Genomic DNA, 23,261 nt, shown 5'->3' with positions numbered 1-23,261 from the left:
ATAAATTAACCGTTTTACATGTATATAATGTACATATACGAAACTTAGATAGACAAGAACAAAAAAGGAAAAAAGAAATGAAATGCATAACGAATTAATATCAAATTTAAAGAAACGATCGAGAGCTTTCGTAACTAGGTAAATATTCATATTAACTTTTGATGGTTTTTCTTGATGGGTATTCGTTTTTTCTATTTTTTCCTCTTTTAGAAAACAACAGAGAAAAAAACGAATATAAAAGGAAGAAGAATAATTCTCTCGCCGACGATACTATTATGATTGTACACGTCGTTCTATGTTTTGTATCTGAAGGCGTTGCACAAAGAACGACATAAAGTTGCGACAAAACTGCGAATATATACAATAAATCGCCGAAAGTGACGTGACGAATTTTACCGTGACGAACTTATCCGTTCCAAATTACCATTTCCGTACAAGAGGCGAAGACTGGTTAATAAATATATGGAGCCGTTGTTTGTCATTTTTTGATGCTTCGAACGACTCGATTTTGTATTCGATTTCGATTATTCGTTAGAACAAAACACATTTTCAATTAAGATACTCTTCGATCTCTTCGATAATCGATTGTTGCGTTTCATTACAAATCGACAGGCAAAAAATCTCGCGCTCAAAATAAGAAATGAGCGATCGCTTTGAGAAATATATTATTTTGCATTAATTATTCGACTGGTTTTCGAACGAAACGAAATTAGCATTTATTACATATATTCTATAGAAATTTATTTTGAATTTTGCGCTTTTATAAATAGAAGAAATAATGGAGAACAAAATTGGAAAACGTAATTGGGCATTCACATAAGAAAAAAAAATAAATAAATTTATTATCTCAAAGCAGATTTCTTGCGCTTGTCATGATGAAAGAAAAGACAAATTTATCGCGTATATCGAGCGATACTGATAAACGATAAATCGTTAAGCGTATCATCAGATATATGTTGCTTCCGTTTGTGTGCCAATAAAGAAAAATCGACATTCTTGATGTATAAATATAATGAAACTTAAATGATGAACGATATTATTGTTACGCGGGCCGGCTGTTACGGCTAATTTTTTCTGATCAGAATTTACGATGCAATGTAATTCTTTGGAGCAATCATCGCTGTTTATAAGTACAACCGATAAAAATTACTGAAGAGGGAAAGAAGAAGCTCTCCGATAAAAGAAAAAAAAAAGAAAAAAAAAGAAAAAGAAAAAGAAAAAAAGAAAAAAATGAATGAAGAGAGACAGACGAGGGGAAAAAAAAATCGTGTAATATAAACTATAAGCTACCGAGCAATTGGTATGCATTAATTACTTGTATATATACATAGTATTTTTACATTCTAATTCTAAATTACATTTCCAATTCTAAATGGTAATAACATTAACTCTGTGAGCTTCGCTTGTCATTTGTGTAAATCGTCGATGATATTTCTTTCATGTTTGATTTAAAAAAAAAAAAAAAAAATAGGAAAGCTAACGCGAATGTTGTGAACGATACGCGGCAAATGTTATACCCTTTCTTGTGCTTATTTTATTGCACCCTCTTGCACAAGATTCAATACACGCCTCGTGCCTTCATCGCACTTAAATTAATTAATTAGAATGTATAATGGTTATGGTCGTACGTGCAATGTTCCTAATCGTGATTATTCGTGGGAAAAATTATTTGCCATCTTTGATCATGGCAGATATATTTGTATTTTTATCATAATTATTGCATCGACTTGTACAGGCCCCATCCATATCTATTGATCAAGAGATGTAAAGTGACATTTCGTTTGACACGAAACATAAAAAAAAAAAAAAATTAGTATTCCGCGAATATTTTCGTAAATGTGACATTTCACGTGGCCATAGACCAATTAGGATGACAAGAAGAAGAATATTTCATCATCGTGCGTCGTGTTACGATGTATTCGATGTTTGTACGCGTAATTTGATTCTATTTCACTTATGCTCATAAGCGGATGTAATCGTATCTTCTCGAATACACTGTTATACAACGTGCAAAAGCGAAGAATAATAACATTCACTCGTGCGCATCTTTAGCCATTAACAACATTAAAAACATCGCCCCATATGGCTTTAATAAATATTAGGTTTCTTTTCTAGAAGAGAAATCTTCGTCAAAATTCGTCGTATTATCGAAATTCATTTTTTTTTTTTCTATTTTGTCTTTTACACATAGAGACAGAGCGAAGCTCAACGTACTAGTCCTTACTTTAAAACCAAAGTAAAGAGAAAACAACATTGTGTAGCTTTTAAGAATCTCCATTACGTATTCACACCTGTGTGTCTATACAAAAGGCATAATTATAATTAAATAATTCAATCATCGTAATTAGGTAAATGACTAACCGATAAGCGAATAGATAAAGAAGAGAATACAATGGATAAGCCACTCGTTAAATGTATCGTTTTATTTTAATTCATTTTTTACTACACGATTAACATTTTATCTAGCAACTTTCGTCGGCTAGGAATGTAAATTCTGTATCTGTACATTGTTTTCCTATTTCAACTATTAAAAGTGATCGTCAACTTAAACATTGTGTCGTTTTTTTTTTTTTTTATTTTATTTTATTATAAAATACGTTCAGTTTATCATGTCTTATAATATAATTTTATATTCAATAAGAAGATATATCTCTTTTTTTCTTTATGAATTTGTTTATGTAAATATTAAAAAATTCACAATTATTTTAAAAATATATTACGCATAAAAATAGCAATTGATACCAATTAATATAATCACTATTGTTAATTATTATTGTACCTAATATTATTAACAAATATAGGATAATATTAGCATTATATTAGGATAATATTAGGATTTTGATTTTATATTTCGTATTCTTAAATATTGATCGCGCATAAAAGTATTTCGTATACTTTTTACGATTTAGAGCATTACAGAAATTATAATCAATGATAGAAATTGATAAAATCAGTATTTGAAAGATAATTTCTCTGATACATCTTTTTATAAATATTCTTCTGCTATGAATAATAGACTTATATACGAGTGGAATTATATTTCTTATTATTAAAATTAAAATTAAAATTTGCGATTATTACAATATAATGAAAATAATACAAATTTGCGAGATCTTTTATAGAAATAGATTTAAATATTCTAAATAAAATCTGTTAAATAATTTTCAAAATAATGATGTTAATTGAATATCGGAACCTAGAACCCATAAAAAATACAGCAAGTATAGACAAAGAGAGTAAATAGTGGGAGAAGGATAGAGATAGTGTAAAAATTAGGAAATCAGCGCCATCTCTGGAGTGCCGCAAATGAAACATGTAAATAAAGAGAGCAAATAAATAAAAGAAAGATAGAGATAGAATAAGAAATGATCGTTAGCACCATCTCTTGAATGTTAAAGAAATTTCCTTAAGAGCAAGATAAAGTAGAACTGGAATTGAATAATAGCGTCATCTCTTGAATGTTTTTAAAAATATATTTAAAATATTTTTTAAAAAAACTCAAGAGATGACGTTGGTGATTAATTCTTATTCTTTTCTATTCTTCTTTTACTATTTGTTTTTTCGAGCAAGGTAAAGTAGAATAAGAATTAACTAATGAGGCCATCTTTTAAATGTTTTTAGAAATATATTTAAAATCATATTTTAAAAAATTCAAGAGATAATGCTAGCAGTTAATTTCTATTTTCTTTCTATTCTTCTTTTATTATTTACTTTTCTTTTCTATGAATGTTTCATTTGTAACACTCTAGAGATGGCGCTGATTTCCTAATTTTTATACTATCTTTATCCTTTTCTTATTATTTGCTTGCCTTATCTATATTTGTTATGCAATTTATATATTTTAAATTCCTATTTGACGTAGATTATTATATAATTTATGAAATATTTATGAAAATTTAAATTTAAAAATTTTTTTTGCTAATGAAAATTATTAAAAAGGTATATATTTTATATAACTAAACAATATATATTTTAAATAACTATTAAATAGAAAAAGATTTTCTTTGCATATTTAGCGTCTAAAATTTCAAATATTTACATTATGAAAAAATTAATAATTATTTAAATATTATATAAAAATATAATATATTGTTTATATTTACTTCGTTTTACGTTTACGCATAAATCTTAACACATCACTTAATCTTAATAATCGTTATTATAATTTTAATCAAATACATATTATTCTTCAATATTTTGTTATTAAAATATACATGTAGCATTTTCTGCTATTTACGAAAAATCTTGAAAGCTATTCCATGGAAATCTTAAATTAGAGGAATATCTATATACATTTTTGTTCTTTGTTTCTTTTTTGTAACAAACATTTTTGCTTTAAGTTGGCAATGAATTTATAATGTTTTCTAAATTTCGTAAGCTTAAAGTCTAAATGAATGAAAGAAGAGTATAAGGTACTGTAATAATATACAATACAGAAAAAAATTAATTTAAACTTGAAGATAAAATATTTAGTATTTATATTTCGAATTTATATGAAAGTTATATGTAATGCAGATAATTAATATATAATTTATTCATTTTTAAAAAATTCATTTTTTAAATTATTATATAAAACATTCTATACAAATTCAATACTATTCTATACTAATTTTTAAAATAATATGTTAATAATATTATCAATGCAATATTAAATTTCATAATGAAAGCGAAGAATTATTTCAAAATATTTGATTTTTTGATAAATTTAATTTTTTTATAAAATTGTCAAGATAATATTATTTATAAATTATCATGAAAAATTCTTTGCACTAATAATTTTACAGTCAAAATATTTTTAAAAATTCTTTAAATATAAATAATAAGAAAATTGTCTTTGAATTGCGCGCTTGGTTATATAGTTAAGGGTTATGGTAGAATACATTAACTTATTTTTTATTCAATATATTGTAACTTATGAATTTTAATAATGAAATAATCATCTCAATTTATTTCTTGATTATATCTACAAGTTTTAGGATACTATAAAAAAAAATGATTGTTTTAAAATCTGCAATAATATTAATAGCATTTACGATTAGTACTTTAAGCTAGGAGTTGGCGTGCGTGGCCAATTTTGCCAACTATTTCCGGAATAATAAGTTTCCTTGAGGTGACGTTTGCTATTATTGTCTGTAAGGTGTGTTAACGGCATTGTAAACGTCGTCATATTTCTAAAATTTTAAATATTGTTTTTTTTCATGCAAAATATCATATTATCGAAATAAATAAAACAATACATAGCATCAATTTTACCAAGCAAAAAAATATTAGTATTAAGTATTTTGAATCAGAGCTTTCTTAAACAAAATGGGCCTAACAATTAGTAGCCTACTTACTCGGCTTTTTGGTAAAAAGCAAATGAGAATATTAATGGTGGGTCTGGATGCTGCTGGAAAGACTACTATATTATATAAACTAAAACTTGGTGAAATTGTCACAACAATACCTACCATTGGTTTCAATGTTGAAACTGTTGAATATAGGAATATATGTTTTACGGTATGGGATGTTGGTGGTCAAGATAAAATCAGACCACTTTGGAGACATTACTTCCAAAATACACAAGGTCTCATTTATGTTGTTGATAGTAATGATCGGGAACGTATTGGAGAAGCAGAACGTGAACTAGCAAACATGTTAAAAGAAGATGAACTAAGGGATGCAGTTCTTTTAGTTTTTGCTAATAAACAAGACTTACCAAATGCCATGTCTGCAGCAGAACTTACAGATAAATTAGGATTGAATTCTTTACGTGGACGTCATTGGTATATTCAAAGTACTTGTGCTACTCAAGGACATGGACTTTATGAAGGACTTGATTGGTTGAGTAATGAATTAGCTAAAAAGTGATAAAATACTATTTCCATAATCTTCATGAACAATTTATTCATTGAGCATGGACGTAGAAGACATGTTGCAATTTCCATTTTGTCAGATTACGCACTATGTGTACGATTTAATACCACTGTGATTGTAATTTTTAAGAGGAAAACTACTTGAAATAATAGAATATAACTTAACTGTCTCAGTGTTAAAAATTGACTGAGTCAGTATTGAATGCTAAAGTTTTATTTTCAAAATGAAATTTTATTTTAAAAGAAAAGCTGTAAAATAGATGAGTGCATAAATTTATCAGTTATATATTATCTGTTTGCTAATCAATAGAATATTGTGAATTTATTTAAAAAGTGTATCCTGAATTTATAATAAATATAAAATATTTCTACATTAATTTTAATATACATATTTTTATTTGAAAAGAATATATCATTTGTTTAATAAATTATCATTATTTTTTCACTATAAAAAAAAAAATAAACTTTTTATACTTTGCTATGCACTTTGCTCTGCGTCTATGTAGCAAATTAAAAATGAAATATTATATATATATGTATATATATAATATTTTATGTATATATATTATTTAACATATAGTTTCTACTATTTTGTTTTTTGAATAAATAATAGTATAGAATGAATAATATTAACAATAAGAGTAAAATATAAGAGTAAACATTTAAAATATATACCTTTCTTCCTTATTAATAATTTTTTCTTATAAAAATATATGATTTTTATTGTAAAATATCATTATAAATTTAAAAAATTATTAAAAATAAAAATATAAATTATAACTTTACAATTGTATTTTATCATTATCATTTTCTTTTATAACATAAAAATAAGAATTTATTTTTACAATATAGGGAAATATAATAGTCAAGTATATTTTGCAGTCTTCTTATTTAACTCAATGTAGTAACTTTATTATAGTACAAAACAGTACATTATCATACATGCACTGTATAATGTATAACGTATCAAATAATTTGTTAATATGCAATATTACTTTTATGCATCATAAAATTTTATTCCATTTCTACTCATAAAAGACAATGAATAAATTACAGAATATATTTCCTACTTATGAGTAATATATACAAAGTAGTTTTAACATACGACAGAATAAAGGGCATCAATTAAAAGATTTTAATATATGAATATCTTATTTAGATATTTTTGTGTCACAAATGTTAAATTGTTTAAATTCATTTACATAAAATTTGTTATTATACACAGAATTATTGACTTTATTTGCTATATGCATTTTCATAAAATTATTAGTGCATACAACCATTTGATGATAAATTTTCTTTAGTTTAGGCAGCAATCACACAGGTCATTGAACAAATACCAAGTACATCATGGTAATTAATTTGTTCAAAATAACTTTTTAATACTAAAAGCTGACAGTTAGAATATTTATATTTTACCAATAACTTCAAATTGATTATAACTATCTTACATTGATGCCATTCATAAAAATAATTTGTTTAGCAGTTCCTTTATTTATAGCTTACAGAACCTTGGCAAAATTTTTAAGATAATTAAAGGAACATAACTATGTTCATTTATAAACCTAAGAATATTTTTGAGACAGACCATTATTTTTGCCCAATGCAGGAAAATGGCTTTCTAATGTATGATTAGTCATATGTGTTCGAAAATCAGAACCATTCTTTAAAACTTGACCACAAGTTGTACAAATTTCTAAACCTTTAATTTTATTACCACTTTCTTTTTTATGAACTTTAAATAGTTCTTGTTCCTTTTCAATATCTGGCAAGAGAACTAAAAGCTCTGGAAATATATTTTCAAAAGCACTGAGACCCATAACTTCACGACAATGCATATAATAATCTTGAGCATTATATGTTCCTTGTCGAAATAGTCCACTTATATATCGAAATTCCTCAATTTGATCATCGTGTTGCATTAATATTTCATTTACTTTGGCTACAAGACATTTATTCCGTTTTTGAAATTCTGGAGGAGGTAAATAATTATATACTTTATTGTGTTTACTATTATCTGGCAAAATAGAATAACTTTCTCCAGAACTGTTTGTAAAAGTCAATCCATTATTATTATGTAATTTATCTATGCTGTTATATTTTATACAAAAACCAGGAGGTGGAGGAGTTGTTGTTCCAAATCCTGGTGGTGGATTTGTGAAGCCTGGTGGTTTAGAACTGCTGCTACTTAAAGCTGGAAATTCTTCTAAATGACGGACATTTCTATTGCTAGAATTTAAACTATCTATTTTTAATTCAGTTCGTTTTCTCTGTACTCCGTTTGAAGTATTATTACCGATATTTGTATTTACAACCGTTTCATTATCTATGTTTTTATGTTTTTTCTTTTCTTTTTTATTAATTTGTTCCATTTCTTTTGAAGATTGAACATTTATATTTTTTGATATAATTTCATTATTACTAATATTATCCGTATTTCGTGTAGACTGTGAACTTGACTGTACAGTATCCATTCTATTCATACTATATAAATTTCTAGGTGTTTCACATTCTTTTTTTACTACAACAGAACTTATATTTGTTTTTGAATTATTAGCATCATTTCCATTAGCAGTATTATTATTATAATTTTGTTTAACTTTTTTCTTTCTTGTTTTTCCTTTTATTAAATCAGTAGTTGTTTTTATACTATTACTGTTATTAGAATTCTGTGGTTGACCCCAAGAAGGAACTACTGTAATTGTTGATTGTTTCTTTGATCTAGATGATTTCGATAATGTAGGAAAATCTTCTCCAGATTGAATAGGTGGTGGAGAAGGATTTAATGGTGGTGAAACTACTTTTTTAGGTATTGATGTAGATGCTGATTTAGAACAAGTCCATTGTAATACCTCTTTCCAATGAGCTGAATTTGTATTACTACTAGTTGATGGTTCAGCAGAACCTAATGCAGGAAATGATTCCATTGATAGTTGAGCAGGACGAATTCTTATATTAGGACCTGAAACTTTTGTAGTAACTGTTCCATTTGGTTCATGATTAACTTGAATAGATACATTAGAAGTTGTACTCTTTTGAGGTTGTGTATTTGATCCTGTTGCATTAGTGCTGGATACACTAAAGTTAACAGTTTTAGAAATACTTGTACTTCCTGCTTCTGGTCCTAATGCGGGGAAATTTTCGTCTGTAACAGCAAGAGGCTGGGGTCTTATAGTACTACGGATTGTTACATTACCTCTACCTTTACTTTGATTTAATGTAGGTACAATAGGTGCAGTGTTACCCAATGTTGGAAATTCTTCTGTACTTTGCACATCCACAGATCGTTTTATAAAAGTAGGTTCGTTGTTTGGTATAAATACATTTGAAGTATTTGGCGAAATTGGTTGATATTCCCTGAGACTATAATCTCTTGAATTCCTAGAAGTCGATGGACCTAACATTCCTCTTCTGTTCATTCGATTTTCACCACGTGGAGCTAGTGTAAATTCTAACTCTAATGTTCTTGCTTGCTTTGCAGCAGCTTTGCTCAATTGTTTACTATGAACACTTGCTTTATGTGCTTTAAGATCTATATCAGTTCTAAAAACACTTGTAAATTTTTCCTCAATACACGTGCCTTCTTCACACAAGAAATGTTCTTGTCTGAAATGATCTCTCAGATAATCATAAGAGCTATAATATTGATGTAAACCATCTGCATCACAAAAATGACAATATAAATGATCTCTTCTCAAATGACGAAATAATTCATCATTATCCATATAGCGTTGATCACAAAATTCACATAATGGATGTCCTTTATGACTTTTGTCATCAACATCTCCTTTTCTTCGGTGTTGTGCAAGATCAGATCTTGTATAGCAACGTCTTTCATGAGAAAATATCTATTATAAAAAAAATAAACAAGTTAATTTTTTGTTATAAATTATTGAAAATTAAGAATAAACTAATTGTAATATATTTTAAAATAAATTTAAAATTAAATAATATTAATATTTATTACCTTCAAATTTTCCACACAAAGATCACAATAATGTAATTCATGTTGATGTCTCATATGATCTTTTAAACTATTAAAATTATTAAATACAAGTTTCTCTTTGCAAATATAGCAAACATTAGCCAATAAATCATAAAATTTATTTTGAATATCTGATGAATCGAAATAGATATTATATCGTGTATCTATTAAACTACCTTTATGTAATTGGCGAAAAGGTTTTATTTCCTTTGTAAATACAACTTTTGGCAAATCTTGACGACAAATAGGACATTCATTTTGACAACAAAGCACCCTCATTCGAGTACTGCATTCATAACATACAGGGTGTTCACACATTCCAATACTATAAATGTCAACATTTTTGTAACATACAACACAGGTGTTATTATTCATATTTTCATTACTACCAGACATTTTTTTAATGAAATATCCTTTAGAAATATCTATTACATATATTGTTTATAGAATATAATAAATTCTTATTTTGTTATTTTTATATAATTTTTACTGAATTTTTTACTTCAATAAAATAAATTATATTATCTTCACTATTGTCTTGCACACATCTGCAATACAATTGATATTTTAATTTCGATATATTTATTTTCTATAAATATAAGCCTAACCCTTAAAATCAAATATTATTAATTTAAAAACTTCCATTAATTATTAAAAGAATATATATTTAAATTGATAAATGCAATAAAAATATATTAAAATCTAATTTATATGTTTTTTATATTTAACAACTAGTAGAATAAGGAGACATATATGTTCAGATGCTACAATCACTAGCTTCGCAATAGAACAAATATTTTGTGAAAAAGTAACTGTTTATTTTTTGGACTAACGATATGAAATTATTTTCTAATAAATTATTAAATATTTTATATATATATATATAAAGATTAAGTAGAAGAAAGTAAATAATACCGTCTGAAAATTGTCCCAATAAGCAGATGGTAAAAACTTACAATATGTCCCTGAAAGAAAAAGGTTATCACGATGCTAGACTATGGTATGTATGTTGTTCGTTGGTTTGATGAATTCAATTTGATGAGCAAGCAGGTTCCGCTTTCTTCTGTTTCAGTCATTACTCTAAGTGAAAAAGTAACTAGATATATTAGTGACTTAAATCTAGTGTTATTTAAAATTAAATGCAATTTAATAATTTAATAAAATAAATTTCTTTAATTTGTTTTTTTTATATAATTTTTTTTACGTTTATATTTATTTTTATATTATATAAATAAAAAATCAAAGAATACAATTTCTTGAAATATATATTTTTAAAAAAAAATTTATAAAATTAAAAATTACAATCTTATTATCTTGATATAATCTTTATATCATTTTTATGTAATTTTATACATGAATGGATAATATTTTTTAAGATTTAGATTTAAATTAAATTATATTAATATACAGATTTAAATTAAATTGTTTACTCTTATATTTTAATATAATAATCTTATTATATAAATAAAATAGTGATTTTTATTTTTTGAACAAAATGTTTTTTTTTACAAATATAAATCTTCACAAAAAAATTTACAAATAATAAAAATTATTTTGTATAATGTTTAATCAAAATTGTATATTTATTTCTTTAATTTTTAATCATATTATTCTATTTTTAATCATATTATATAAAGTAATTATAAACTTGTTAAAAAAAAATTTTATTATTTAATATTAAACATTTTAGACTTAAAATTATGTACATTGCAAAAAATATGTATAATCATAATTATGTATAATTATAATTTCTTTTACAAATATTAATTATGTATGTTATCATAAATTATATTACATGTAAAAGAATTGTTAGTTAAAGATAAAATAATAACACAGGATGAAATGTACAGAAAGACTAATATTTTTTAATTGATTTTCGTATAAGTGCCAATCTTTGTTTATGTGCTTCAGTAACTGTTGCACGTTTATATGGACGTACTTCATCTGTACCAAAGCCAGGAATCCACATATTCCAATTTCTTTCTAAAAATTGAATAATAAATTATATATATTTAATTATGTTGTATTGGATAGTTATTTATGATCATTTTTCATAATTTACCTAAATGTAATTGTACATCTTTTACTTCTACAGTATTTGCATGACGATGTTTGGCTAACAAACATGCTGCATTGACAGTTGTTTCTACAAAATCATCTGCCAATTGTAATAGCATTTCTTCTACTTCTTCATCTAATTGTTCAGTAGGATCTACTTCTTTTACAAGATCTTGTAATCTTGTTTTAGTCAAAAACTAAAATTTATATAATATATATATATATATATATATATAACATATAAAGATAAATTCAATAAAATTTTTTTTTTACAATTGATAGACATACTTGTGGAAAATCATTGAAGGAACTTTGTTGTTGTTGTGGTTGTTGTTGAGTAGATGGTTGCTGTACTACTTGCTGCTTTGGAGGTTGTGATACAAATTGTGTCTGTTGAGATTGTGTTTGAGACTGTTGTGATGTCATTGCAACATCTTGACTTAAGACATTTATTGTAGTCATGATTTAAGACATTTATTGTGATTTAAAAATCTAAATTAAATAAATAAAAATAGAACATAGTATAAAAAATTAATACAAGGAATACAAAATCTATATATGAGTTATATGTAACTTATATATAAGTTACATATAAAACATATTTTATTTCAATTATAAATAGCGTTAAACAAAAACTTTTTTAAATTAAATACCTAGAATTAGTTGACACTTGGCGATAAGCGTCGTAATACTGTGAGCAAAAAAAGAAATTATACTGTGGCCCAATTTTTCTCTTAAGACAATTTTGTGAATATAAAAGAACAAGCAAATCGTTTCGTAGAATCTTTTTGCACGATTCGTCTTATAAAATCTCTGCGTTTTTATTTCCAAGCTTTTACACGTTAATCACATAGTCATAACTTAGGTTGATTAAGAATATTTGAGTTATTTAGAATTTAATTTTTTATATTCTGTTTTATAGATATATTTCCCATTGTTCTAATGCTATTTTATTTGTATTTTTATTATTTTTTAAATATATACATATATATAAATTCAGTTATTTTAGATTAATTACTTACTTCTTGTTAACATCATTGACAAAATAAATTTTAGGAATCTTGTCCATAGACAAGATACAGAATAGATTTACCATCATAATAGTATTTTATGTCCATAGACTAAATATAAAAGAGATATTATCGAATGTATTTTTATATCACATAATCTGGATACATGAAGTCATCATGTATGAAATGTATTATAAAGCCGAAAATAATATCTATCTTTTTTTATTTTAAACAAGCTATGATGAAAATGTTCAATTGATACTTTAATTATATTTTAATTATAGTAGTTATGCGCCAAAAGCTGCAAAATATAGACAAAAAGAATGAAAAATAAGATAAGAATAGGAATTGATGGTTAGTGTTATTTCTTAAGTGCATGAGAGATATTTCATGAAGATTTGATTATTATCTATATATAAAAAGCTTTCGAGATTGTCTAAGAGATAGAGCTACAAGTTAAAGTCTATTAATAAATTTTACTATCGGTAAAAGCGTTTAAACGACAAGTTTAAGTATTTTTCAAAGAGATGGCATTAAATACTAAAAAAAAATTATGTCAAAAAATTTAAAAGAACTGGAAAAAAATGCAAAAATATTTAAAATATGTATATAATAATTATACAAATTTTTATATTATTTCTATCATCTTTTCAAAAAACAATTACGTAATAATAAATGAATAAAAAAAATATACTATAAAGACATATTTTTAATATTGTGTGATATAAACATTAATCTTTATTTAATCTTTATTACGCATTATTCAAAAAAAATATTCATAAATCATTATAAATATTATAAACGTTATAAATGTTTATATAAAATACATAACAAAATAAAAATCTTTACAGTATATAAATACAAATTTTGTTTTAAAATTTTTCATTTCATTCATGAAAGAAAAAAAATACATATTATTACTTATAAAAAAAAAATTATATATCACTTATATTAAAAATTCATATCAAATTATATTGACAATTTCTTTTACTCACGTTTTTTTAAAAAAAATTTAAATATTATTATTTGATTTAAAAATATAAATCTAAAAAGAAAGCTGAAAGAATGAAATGAAGATAATGAAAAAATAAATAAGAAAAAATAGAAAAATATCAATAACAGAAAAAAAAAACGAAAATAAGAAATGTTCGATTTTGTTATAAGTCTTGAATTTTCGTATGGTTATAATTTTTCTTATTCTTAGATAATTATTAGATATTTATTAAAGAATGTGACGTAATGCTCTCAGACTTCAGCATTATAAATTAAGCCTATTGCGAATTTCATGATGCTTTGTATCTGAATAATATGATATGACGTTATCATATAATTGATAATATAATGTCATTCAAAAAAAAACATCAAAAGAAAATCAATATAAGAATTAGTGAAAGGTATACAATTGCATATAATAATATAATAGATCATTTTTTTTGAAGATCTAAGAAAAGATTAAATTATAAAATTATAAAATTCTAGAAATATTTAATATCTTTGTGAAAATTATTATTGTAAAAAATTTATTATAAAGAAAAATAAATGAAATAATTAAAAAAATTTCCTAGAATAATTTTTATATATTTTATTGTATTTCAAAAATGCATGTAATTTAAATTTATTCACAAATTCTAAATTGAATTTCGAAAATACTCTATATTTACTTAATATTTAATATCTTGTATTTTATGTAATTTTTAATGTAATAATTAAATATTATATATATAAATAATATATATAAGTTTTAACAAGTTTTAAACAGAATATAACAATATTACATAAAATATTACATATTAATAATATAATATAAAAATTTTAATCATTCATAAAATAGAATCCCAAAAATAATTTAAAACAATCGATTTTATTTCGATTATTTTTAAAAAACTTAAAACTTGGAAAATAAAGTAAATATATTAATCCTGAATTTTTTCAGAATTTTTTAAATCTTAGATCATTAAAAAAATATAAAATAAAAATATAAAAAAATATAAAACAGATATAAAAAAAAATATAAAATAAAGTTATGTTAATAAGTGGTTTTAGATATTATAAAGGATTAATATTTAATTTCGAATATAATTTAAATAAAATTTAATAATTTGAATTAAATTTAAATAAAATTTAAAAGTTTCGATGAAAGTTTAATTATTTAACATCAAGTTTATCTTACTTTGAATGACAATTTTCTACAATGATACTAAATTTAAAATGAATAATATAGTATGATATGAATCATATTAAATAATTATAATAATGTTTGATTATTAATATTATTAATATATATGTAAATAGGCAAAATATGAATCAAAAAATTTATTATATTTAATTAATCTATCTATTTCATTTAGAAAAATATGAAAATTATGTGACGTATATATTTGAATATATTTAAATATATATTTAAATATTTAAATATATGTAATAAAATTAATTTAGTAAAAATATAAACACACAAAAAAATACATATAATATAATAATCATGAAAAAATTCAAAATTATAAAAAACTATCTAACAAATTTAATTGAAGTTCTCATATTCTCTTTCATGAAAACCAACCATTAACTAGAATGAACTTGATCGTGTTGCCAGTGCTTTTCAATCTTTCAATCTAAATATGAACCTAGTTCAATATTATATTAAAAATTTAAAAAAAAAGAATAAAAATATAAAAAAAGAATAAAGAATAATTTTCTAATCAAATAATTAAATTTTGAGAGTTTATAATTTTGAAAAAATTTAACAAATTTGTGGTATAATGATAAAAAGAAAGATATAAAAATAAAAATGATAAAAAAATTATTTTAATTTTATTGTAAATATTTTATTTTTTTTAATAATTTTAAAGATAATTTGAAAAAAGAAATAATATATTTTTATATTTAATCACGAAATGGTATTTTAATTTTTCAATAAAATTTAAAAAATAAAAAACTTCATATTTTTTTATTCAAATTAATTATTAATCTATACACATATTATTCGATAAAAATTTTCAGATAATTTTATTTACACTAAAAAAAAAATTGTTTATTTTAAAATATTTTATAATTATTTATATGAAAATATTAGATTTTTAACAACATAATAATTTTTAAATATGCAATTAAAATTGAAATTATAATATCATTAAATTCATTTTTTGATATTAGTAATAAATATGACACTCTATAATTAATAAAAATATAAAATGAGTCAATTACACAAGATATACATAGATTTATCAATAAGAAATATGTGATATTATATTATAAAAACACATCATTAAATAAAATAATATAAATTATTCAAAATAACTATTTCTTTTATTTTTTATTTGATTTTATATAACTTTGAAGACTATTAATTACACATGAATTTATTATAATATATGTTTTTATATAAAATAACAAAATATTGCATTTAAAAAGTTAAAAAATTTGAAAAATATTATAAATATAAAAAATTAATATATATTTTATTATACAAATTTTTTTCTCTTTTTTATACATTTACCATTTACAAGAAAAATATTAATCTACAATAATATCAACATTTTACGACAATTAAAAATATAAATAAAACTATTATTATTATTATTAATTTTTATAATGTTTTCTTAAAAACACTTATACTATATTTTTATAACAAATGCATATTTTAAATATTTTAAAAAAAGATTACTTATAAGTTTCATAATAAATAAAATATTTTTAATAAAATTTTCTATAAAAGATTTTTATTTATTTTTGAAATAATAGATTTGTAAAAAGATTTGTAAAAAAATCGTACAATTCGTTTGAGAGACACTAACAGAGACGTCATAACATTACTAAAGGTAAGCCTACTCACAATATGCGTATGTAAAAGATTGTGTAAATGTAGCCGTGTTTCAGTCTGTGGTAAAAATCGGAATTGAACGCTTCTTCGTAATCGGTCTACAACATCTAATTCTTGACGAACTATTGTTTTGTGAAAATCTATTTCCGATTAAACTGAATTTAATTAATTTAAACTGAATAAAAGTAAGTTTATTTTCAACGAGTGTAAAAATAAAATAAGCTACCTTCAATTTCATAAAATATTTTAACTATTAAATATATATTAAAATTAAATTCTCAAGAAAAATAGCATCTAATTTAATATTAAATAAAAAAATTGGGTTTAAAAATTGTGACAATATATGTTGGATATTAAAATATGTGATTAAAATGTATAGCTTTATTTTTTTAAAATTTATTATAGAAAATTGAATGAAAACTTATGAAATTATTGGAAATTGTTAAATTATGAAACAAATTGTTAAGATATAAGTATATGTGTGATAAATGTTGGAAATAAAACATCATTAATAATTTTTTGCAATATCATACTGATCAAAGTCAAATTAATTAAAAATTAATTTTTGTTAGTATTGACAAATAAAATTACTTTTCATTAAATAAAATATAATTAGCCTACTTTGATCATGATTTTTTTATAAATTTTTTTACCTTAGCATATAAGAAAAAAAAATTTCTATTATGATTTTGTATGGATACATAGTACAATTTTGTGTTTTACAAGTTGTGATTAATATAGATGAAGTATAATTTTTTGCAATTTATGTCATATATGCATTTATGATTCTATTTCAATCAATTGAAAAAAAAGTGTATAACATTCCAATAAACGTTGTAATTTAAATTTTAGATAAATAAATATTTAATTTAAATTTTACAATTAAAAATTAATATTCAAGTTAAAAAAGTCTAAAATTTACTATAAATATTTATCTAATAAATATAACAAAATAATTATATTTTATATTCACACAATTAATCGTTTTGTTTTAAATAAAACAATCAAAATTTTATTTACTTAATTCAAAATGCAAATTTAAAATATTTTATATTACATTAAAAATTTAAATATGAAGTGAAAAAAATTTTCAATTTTTTAAGATTAATTTTTATTTATTATTAGAATAATTATAATTTATTTTAATAATAGTTTAAACATCGGGTGATTTAAACTAACGCGTAAATTTTGTACAAATGAGAAAAAAATTATATGAAAAGAAATATGTTAAAAATTTGAGTCAAGGTTTTCAGACTAATATAATGATCATACGAGTGAAAGTACAACTTTCCTTCTAGTAATGAATTCTGTATGTAATACACATTAGTGATTTTCTGTTTTATTTATTTATTTTAATTTTTGAAAATTTTTGTTTTATAAATTAATTTCTAGTTTTTTCTTGTAAATAAAAATAAATTCCGGTTTTCTTTTGATAAATAAACTTATATAAATTCCTTAATATTTGTATTATTAAGATTTATTTATTTATTTTTTTCTTCCTTTTAATCACTACTTAAAACATTAATTTTTCAGTCATATGATTCTTCACTTAATGATAATATAAACATATGAATAAAGTGTTAATATTTTTGTTAGATTTCTTTTTATCCATCTTTGGAATTATATAGATAGATTGATTACCATAAAAGGCCATTCGTTCAACTAACTTAGCTACGTGCAAACATGTTAAATAAATTATTTTGAAATATATTTTAATAAAAGTTTATTGTTGAAAAATTTAAGATATATTTTTGTGATACGTTTATAAACGTTTATAAAGCTAATTTATTAAATTATATTATTAAATAATATATTAAATAAATTAAAATTAATATTAATAAATATTAAAAACAATAAAAATTGAAATGAATAATAAATTGCAAAATAATTTAATCATTAATTTTTAAAATGGAGACTAAAAAAAATATAACATAATATAAAAAAAAATTAAATTTTTAAAATGATAATCTTATTAAAATCATCAAAATGTTATTTATTAACAAAATATATTCAAACTAAATTGTGTGTCAAAACTCTGTTTTTATAAGCAAACAATTTACATGTTAATAATATACGTATGAATTAGTAAACGCATATATAATTTGTGCCAATTTTTTACGTTTGATAATATTATATAGAATTTAAATGAATAGGATGAGTCAAAAAAGTATGAATAATTGTCTTCGCTATCTACATATATTCTAGAGATTTATCAAATGAAATGATGTTATGTTTTATATATTTTTTTTTATTTAAATTATGAGAATAAAAATTATTTTATAATTATGAGACGAATAAACCAATGATTTTATTTATTAAATTAATAAATAAAAAAATAATTAATAAAAAAATAATATTAAATGCATAATTAACAATATGAGATGATTAATAGAATTAATAAGAATAAATAAATGAAATACTGATTAGAAGTTTGTTTTATTATAAAAAATAATATAACTTCAATTTAGAAATTCATTTGTTTGTTTCGTTTGCTTTGAAATTGATTTACAATTAATTTGAGTAATTATTATTATGAATAATTTAAAATTATATTATTAATATAATAAAATTTATATTTGAATAAGATTAAAAATATAAGAAACTTATTAATTTTAAAATATATCAATCATTAAGAGTATAAAGAATTTCTATAATTTGTTAATATTATATTAAGTAAGTATATAATATTATAGTAAGTATACAAGAAATTAATTTTAATAATTACTATTAATTTCAATTTTTAAAATTTATTATATATAAAAGTATAATAAATAAAATAAAATTTTATATTACATTTTCTAAAGAAAAGGAATCAGTTATACCATGAGAATTAATTTAGAAATTATTAATTTAGAAAAAAATTGATATATATTAATAAAAATTGATATATGAATTTTTTTTAAAGCTTTTAAAATAATAAATTTTTAAATAATTTTTTTTACAAATAGATTAAGATGGGGATGAACAAGGCTACTATCTTCAAAGTGGTGGAATTGGTAAGTAGGGAAATAATTTCAAATTAAATAAAAATTTTATTGTTTAAATATCAAAATTAAAATTGTAAATTTACTAATATTCTATCTAATATTCTATCTAATTTTTTATCTAATATTCATATTATTCAAAGGAAATCATAAATCAACGATAGATTTTAAAATCTCGTGGATTTTCTTTGTTCTACCAGAATAGAAAATGATATAATAGGTAATGATTATTGTGCATTTCTTTTTGTTATGATCACACTTCGCAAATCACATTTCGGAAATAAATTATTGTTCAAGTTTTTATTACGATTTTTTAGCTATGATATATCGTACAAACTTTTATGATTTTGATTAAACTTTTTTATTTATTCTTTAATTCAAAATTTTAATTATTTTATTTTCTTTTTCTTATATAATATATTACATTTTTGATTATTTTAAACTGAATTTTAATTGGTAAATTTACTAAGATTAATTTTATTATTAATATTATTTATTGTTTGAAAATTTTTGTAATTATATATTATGAGTTAGAAATTATAAATAATTTATTAAAAAATTAATGTGTTACAAAAATTAATTTATTACATTAAAATAAAAAATTATGATAAAGAATCCTTACTCTTGTATACTCTTATACATAAAAAGAAACGTTAGAACACTTTATCATTATAAACATCGCTATAGAATTTCAATAGTAAATGTTTTATCTTTTTTCACGAACAATACATTCATTCGTCTTTATTGATCCAGTAAAACAATTCAAATAGCGAAAACAATTAAAAGTATAATTAAATTAAAAATTAATAAATATTTTCCAATGACTTTATTCTATTACACAAGATAATCGAAAGATGTCAATAAATAATAAAAAATTAAAAATTCTTATTAAAACATTGAATCATTGTTATTAAAAAGAAAAAGGAATAAAATATTTCAAGAATTTGTTTCGAATTAGGTTTGAACAAATTGAATATATGACGTAATGTTACTGCAATATACATAATGATGAACAGAGCTCAGAACGTGTTATGAATGTAACATTAAGAATGACGAGAGAAATACTTTCTATGAAGAAGCGTTTATCATCAATAATTGGATCTCTGTTCAAAATTTGTACTCTTGCAATAGAATTGATTTTTTATTCAAAGCACGATAGTTGAATTTTAATAGGTTATTTATGATGGTATTGATAGAATCGATGTATATACTTATATATACATTATATATACATTACATTATTTGCTTCGTCTATTTTTATACATTCAATCATACATGTAAATTTCTGTTTAAAATTTATATTCCTGGAATAAAATCTTCTTAGAGTACGATTATTGAATTCTAATTATGATATTAATGGAATCTATGCACTTATTTTGATAATCTAATCATTTTAATTATATATAAATCATCTATATATCATCTATATGTAATATATAACTTATAACTTTTTATAGTTTGGCTTTGTTTTATAATATTGATTATATTAAATAACATTGTATATAAAAAAATTCAAAATTTTTACGTTAATAGCATTATTGCATTAGAAATTATTATATTAGGAGATGTATACTATCGAATAATGGAATTTTTACAATTAATTCAAATTCAAAAAATGAATAAATAACAATTTTTCATGACAATGTAAAGTACTGAAAATTCAATATAGTTTGTTAAATTATAACATAGTATTACTAATATTTGAATTAATATATTCTATGGATTTATGCAATAATTTAAAGATATTGAAATAAAAAGATATAATTATTGCAACTAATATATACTTTTAAATAAATTTTAATCATATTTATTACTTTATTTATTTACCATTATATTTTTCTTTTTTTTTATTATTTTCAGATAATAGTATGCGTTCTTATAGGATTACATTATCATTCCTTTAGTGATAGTAGTTTAATGAGTGCCTTCCTTACAATGGGTACCTTTGGTGGGTATTTAATTATTCTTGTGGGAATGTGTCTTGGAATTATCCTAGGAGCTACTATCGATCATCGCTTGGTAAATCAGAATTATATTTAAATAATTTCATATGAATTTTTTTATAAAAAATATTATTTATATACATTTTTCTATTTTTTAATGATTTTTTTTAAATTATATTTTTAAAACTATTTTTTTATATATTTTTTTTAACTATTAGAATGTAAATAATAAAAATATATTTTTATACCTAAATATTTTATAATATTTTCATATCAATTAATATTGCAATAATAGTATTACAATGAATAAGCGAAATGATAATAATTATTTGTAATAACTTATAAAATAAAAACTATAAATAACTAATAAAATATTTAACTAATAAATAACTAATAAAATATTTTCTATAGTTATAACTATATTATTATGTAAATTTTGATATATATAGAAATGAAATATAAAGTAATTTAGTAAACATTTTTCTTGATACCATTTTTTTTCTTGATATAAATTAAATAAATTAAATTCATTATCAAATTCATTATCAATATTCAGTATCAATATCAAAATTATTTATCTACTAAGTTATTTTATCTATTATACTACAAAAATTTCTATACTTTTATAATAGTTTTCGAAATATTTATTTAAGTTGATAGTTATTATTTTTTTCTTGATAATTTATAATGACTATTCATTATTATTGAGATATAAAAAATAAAGGAATTTTCTGGAATTCTTTTTTGATAATATATTATATTTAAAATATTATAATTTTGTTTCTAATAAATAGTATTATAAAATTTCAAAAATATTTTTCTTTTTAAAAATAATTTTTGTATTTTAATGAATTTATCATTTCATAACGTAGATTTTTGATTTTATATAATATGAAATAATTTATCATTATCAATTTAGGAATATTAATAGTTTTTTCCTCATGTGAATCATAAATTAAAAAAATCTATTTAAATTATTATGTTCTTCTAATCTTTTTTTATAAATTTTTATTTACAAGAAAAAATCAAAAAGTTAGTTATATATATTTATATAATAATAATATACGAAATTTTTGATTTGCAGGATTTGTTTTTCTCCATAGTCGGTTGCATCTTATTCATCATCGCTGGTGCTCTTATCCTTGATCACTTCATAAATGCAGTTTACCGAGGGAATTTTCGTAATACTGGTATCGCCAAAGGATTGATTAGTATAGTTCAAGGAGTTTTGTTTTTGATAGATGCAGTGTTCGCATTCCGAGGAGATTAAAATACAAAATATTTTATTATTAATTATACAAATATTAATTAATATTAGAGACATAAGAGATATAATTATAAATTCGTTTTTTAAAGATTCGTTTTTTTTAAAGGTATGATGATAAAAAATTAATAATAATTTTGTTTTAATAAAATTATTAAAATATTGTTAAAGATTAGAAAGATAAAAAAGAATTAAAATTTATTTTTAATAAAATCTGGAAAATTTCGAGAAAAAATAAAATGAATTTTATAAACATTATTATTAACAAAATGGAGTATAATATAAAAGAAAAGAATATATAATATGCAAGAAAAAATTCATATAACTTTTTGTGTTTATTAATTA

At 21.5% G+C, this 23,261-nt stretch overlaps 4 protein-coding genes and 1 long non-coding RNA gene across 8 annotated transcripts; 3 read left to right on the top strand and 2 right to left on the bottom strand.

Annotated features, from left to right (window-relative positions):
* LOC107965212 lies at positions 1 to 2,550 on the top strand. Its single transcript, XR_001704890.2, has 2 exons — positions 1 to 138; positions 211 to 2,550. It is a non-coding gene; the product is annotated as an uncharacterized LOC107965212 (long non-coding RNA).
* A 2,525-nt stretch (positions 2,551 to 5,075) lies between these two features.
* LOC410306 (ADP-ribosylation factor 2) lies at positions 5,076 to 6,232 on the top strand. The gene has a single exon (XM_006564355.3). The coding sequence runs from the start codon at positions 5,308 to 5,310 to the stop codon at positions 5,848 to 5,850; it is 543 nt and encodes a 180-aa protein (XP_006564418.1). The 5' UTR covers positions 5,076 to 5,307; the 3' UTR covers positions 5,851 to 6,232.
* A 507-nt stretch (positions 6,233 to 6,739) lies between these two features.
* LOC408345 (E3 ubiquitin-protein ligase ZNF598) lies at positions 6,740 to 10,924 on the bottom strand. Of its 2 annotated transcripts, none has more exons than XM_006564353.3 (3): positions 10,797 to 10,924; positions 9,823 to 10,388; positions 6,740 to 9,703 (listed from the first exon to the last, which is right to left on the bottom strand). In XM_006564353.3, exons 2-3 carry the CDS (start codon positions 10,234 to 10,236, stop codon positions 7,421 to 7,423), a joined length of 2,697 nt encoding a protein of 898 aa, XP_006564416.1. In that variant the 5' UTR covers positions 10,237 to 10,388; positions 10,797 to 10,924; the 3' UTR covers positions 6,740 to 7,420. The 2 variants fall into 2 exon arrangements, with proteins under 2 accessions (XP_006564416.1, XP_006564415.1); XM_006564352.3 differs by having other exon boundaries at positions 10,756 to 10,909.
* Positions 10,925 to 11,678: 754 nt separating this feature from the next.
* On the bottom strand, positions 11,679 to 13,057 carry LOC410305 (transcription initiation factor TFIID subunit 12). 3 transcript variants are annotated; one of them, XM_006564350.3, is made up of 5 exons: positions 12,921 to 12,991; positions 12,552 to 12,589; positions 12,187 to 12,390; positions 11,903 to 12,095; positions 11,679 to 11,823 (listed from the first exon to the last, which is right to left on the bottom strand). In XM_006564350.3, exons 3-5 carry the CDS (start codon positions 12,358 to 12,360, stop codon positions 11,696 to 11,698), a joined length of 495 nt encoding a protein of 164 aa, XP_006564413.1. In that variant the 5' UTR covers positions 12,361 to 12,390; positions 12,552 to 12,589; positions 12,921 to 12,991; the 3' UTR covers positions 11,679 to 11,695. The 3 variants fall into 3 exon arrangements, with proteins under 3 accessions (XP_006564413.1, XP_006564414.1, XP_026299658.1); XM_006564351.3 differs by lacking the exon at positions 12,552 to 12,589 and having other exon boundaries at positions 12,921 to 13,057; XM_026443873.1 differs by lacking the exon at positions 12,921 to 12,991 and having other exon boundaries at positions 12,552 to 12,843.
* Positions 13,058 to 16,779: 3,722 nt separating this feature from the next.
* LOC724580 lies at positions 16,780 to 23,029 on the top strand. The gene is made up of 4 exons (XM_001119879.5): positions 16,780 to 16,910; positions 19,674 to 19,721; positions 21,570 to 21,728; positions 22,737 to 23,029. The coding sequence occupies exons 2-4, from the start codon at positions 19,680 to 19,682 to the stop codon at positions 22,920 to 22,922; spliced, it is 387 nt and encodes a 128-aa protein (XP_001119879.1). The 5' UTR covers positions 16,780 to 16,910; positions 19,674 to 19,679; the 3' UTR covers positions 22,923 to 23,029.
* Positions 23,030 to 23,261: the final 232 nt, after the last annotated feature.

Source organism: Apis mellifera, linkage group LG11 (genome assembly GCF_003254395.2).
Source record: "Apis mellifera strain DH4 linkage group LG11, Amel_HAv3.1, whole genome shotgun sequence".
Lineage (NCBI taxonomy): Eukaryota > Metazoa > Arthropoda > Insecta > Hymenoptera > Apidae > Apis > Apis mellifera.
Note: the sequence above shows the minus strand (reverse complement) of the source record. Positions and strands in the feature narration are given on the sequence as shown.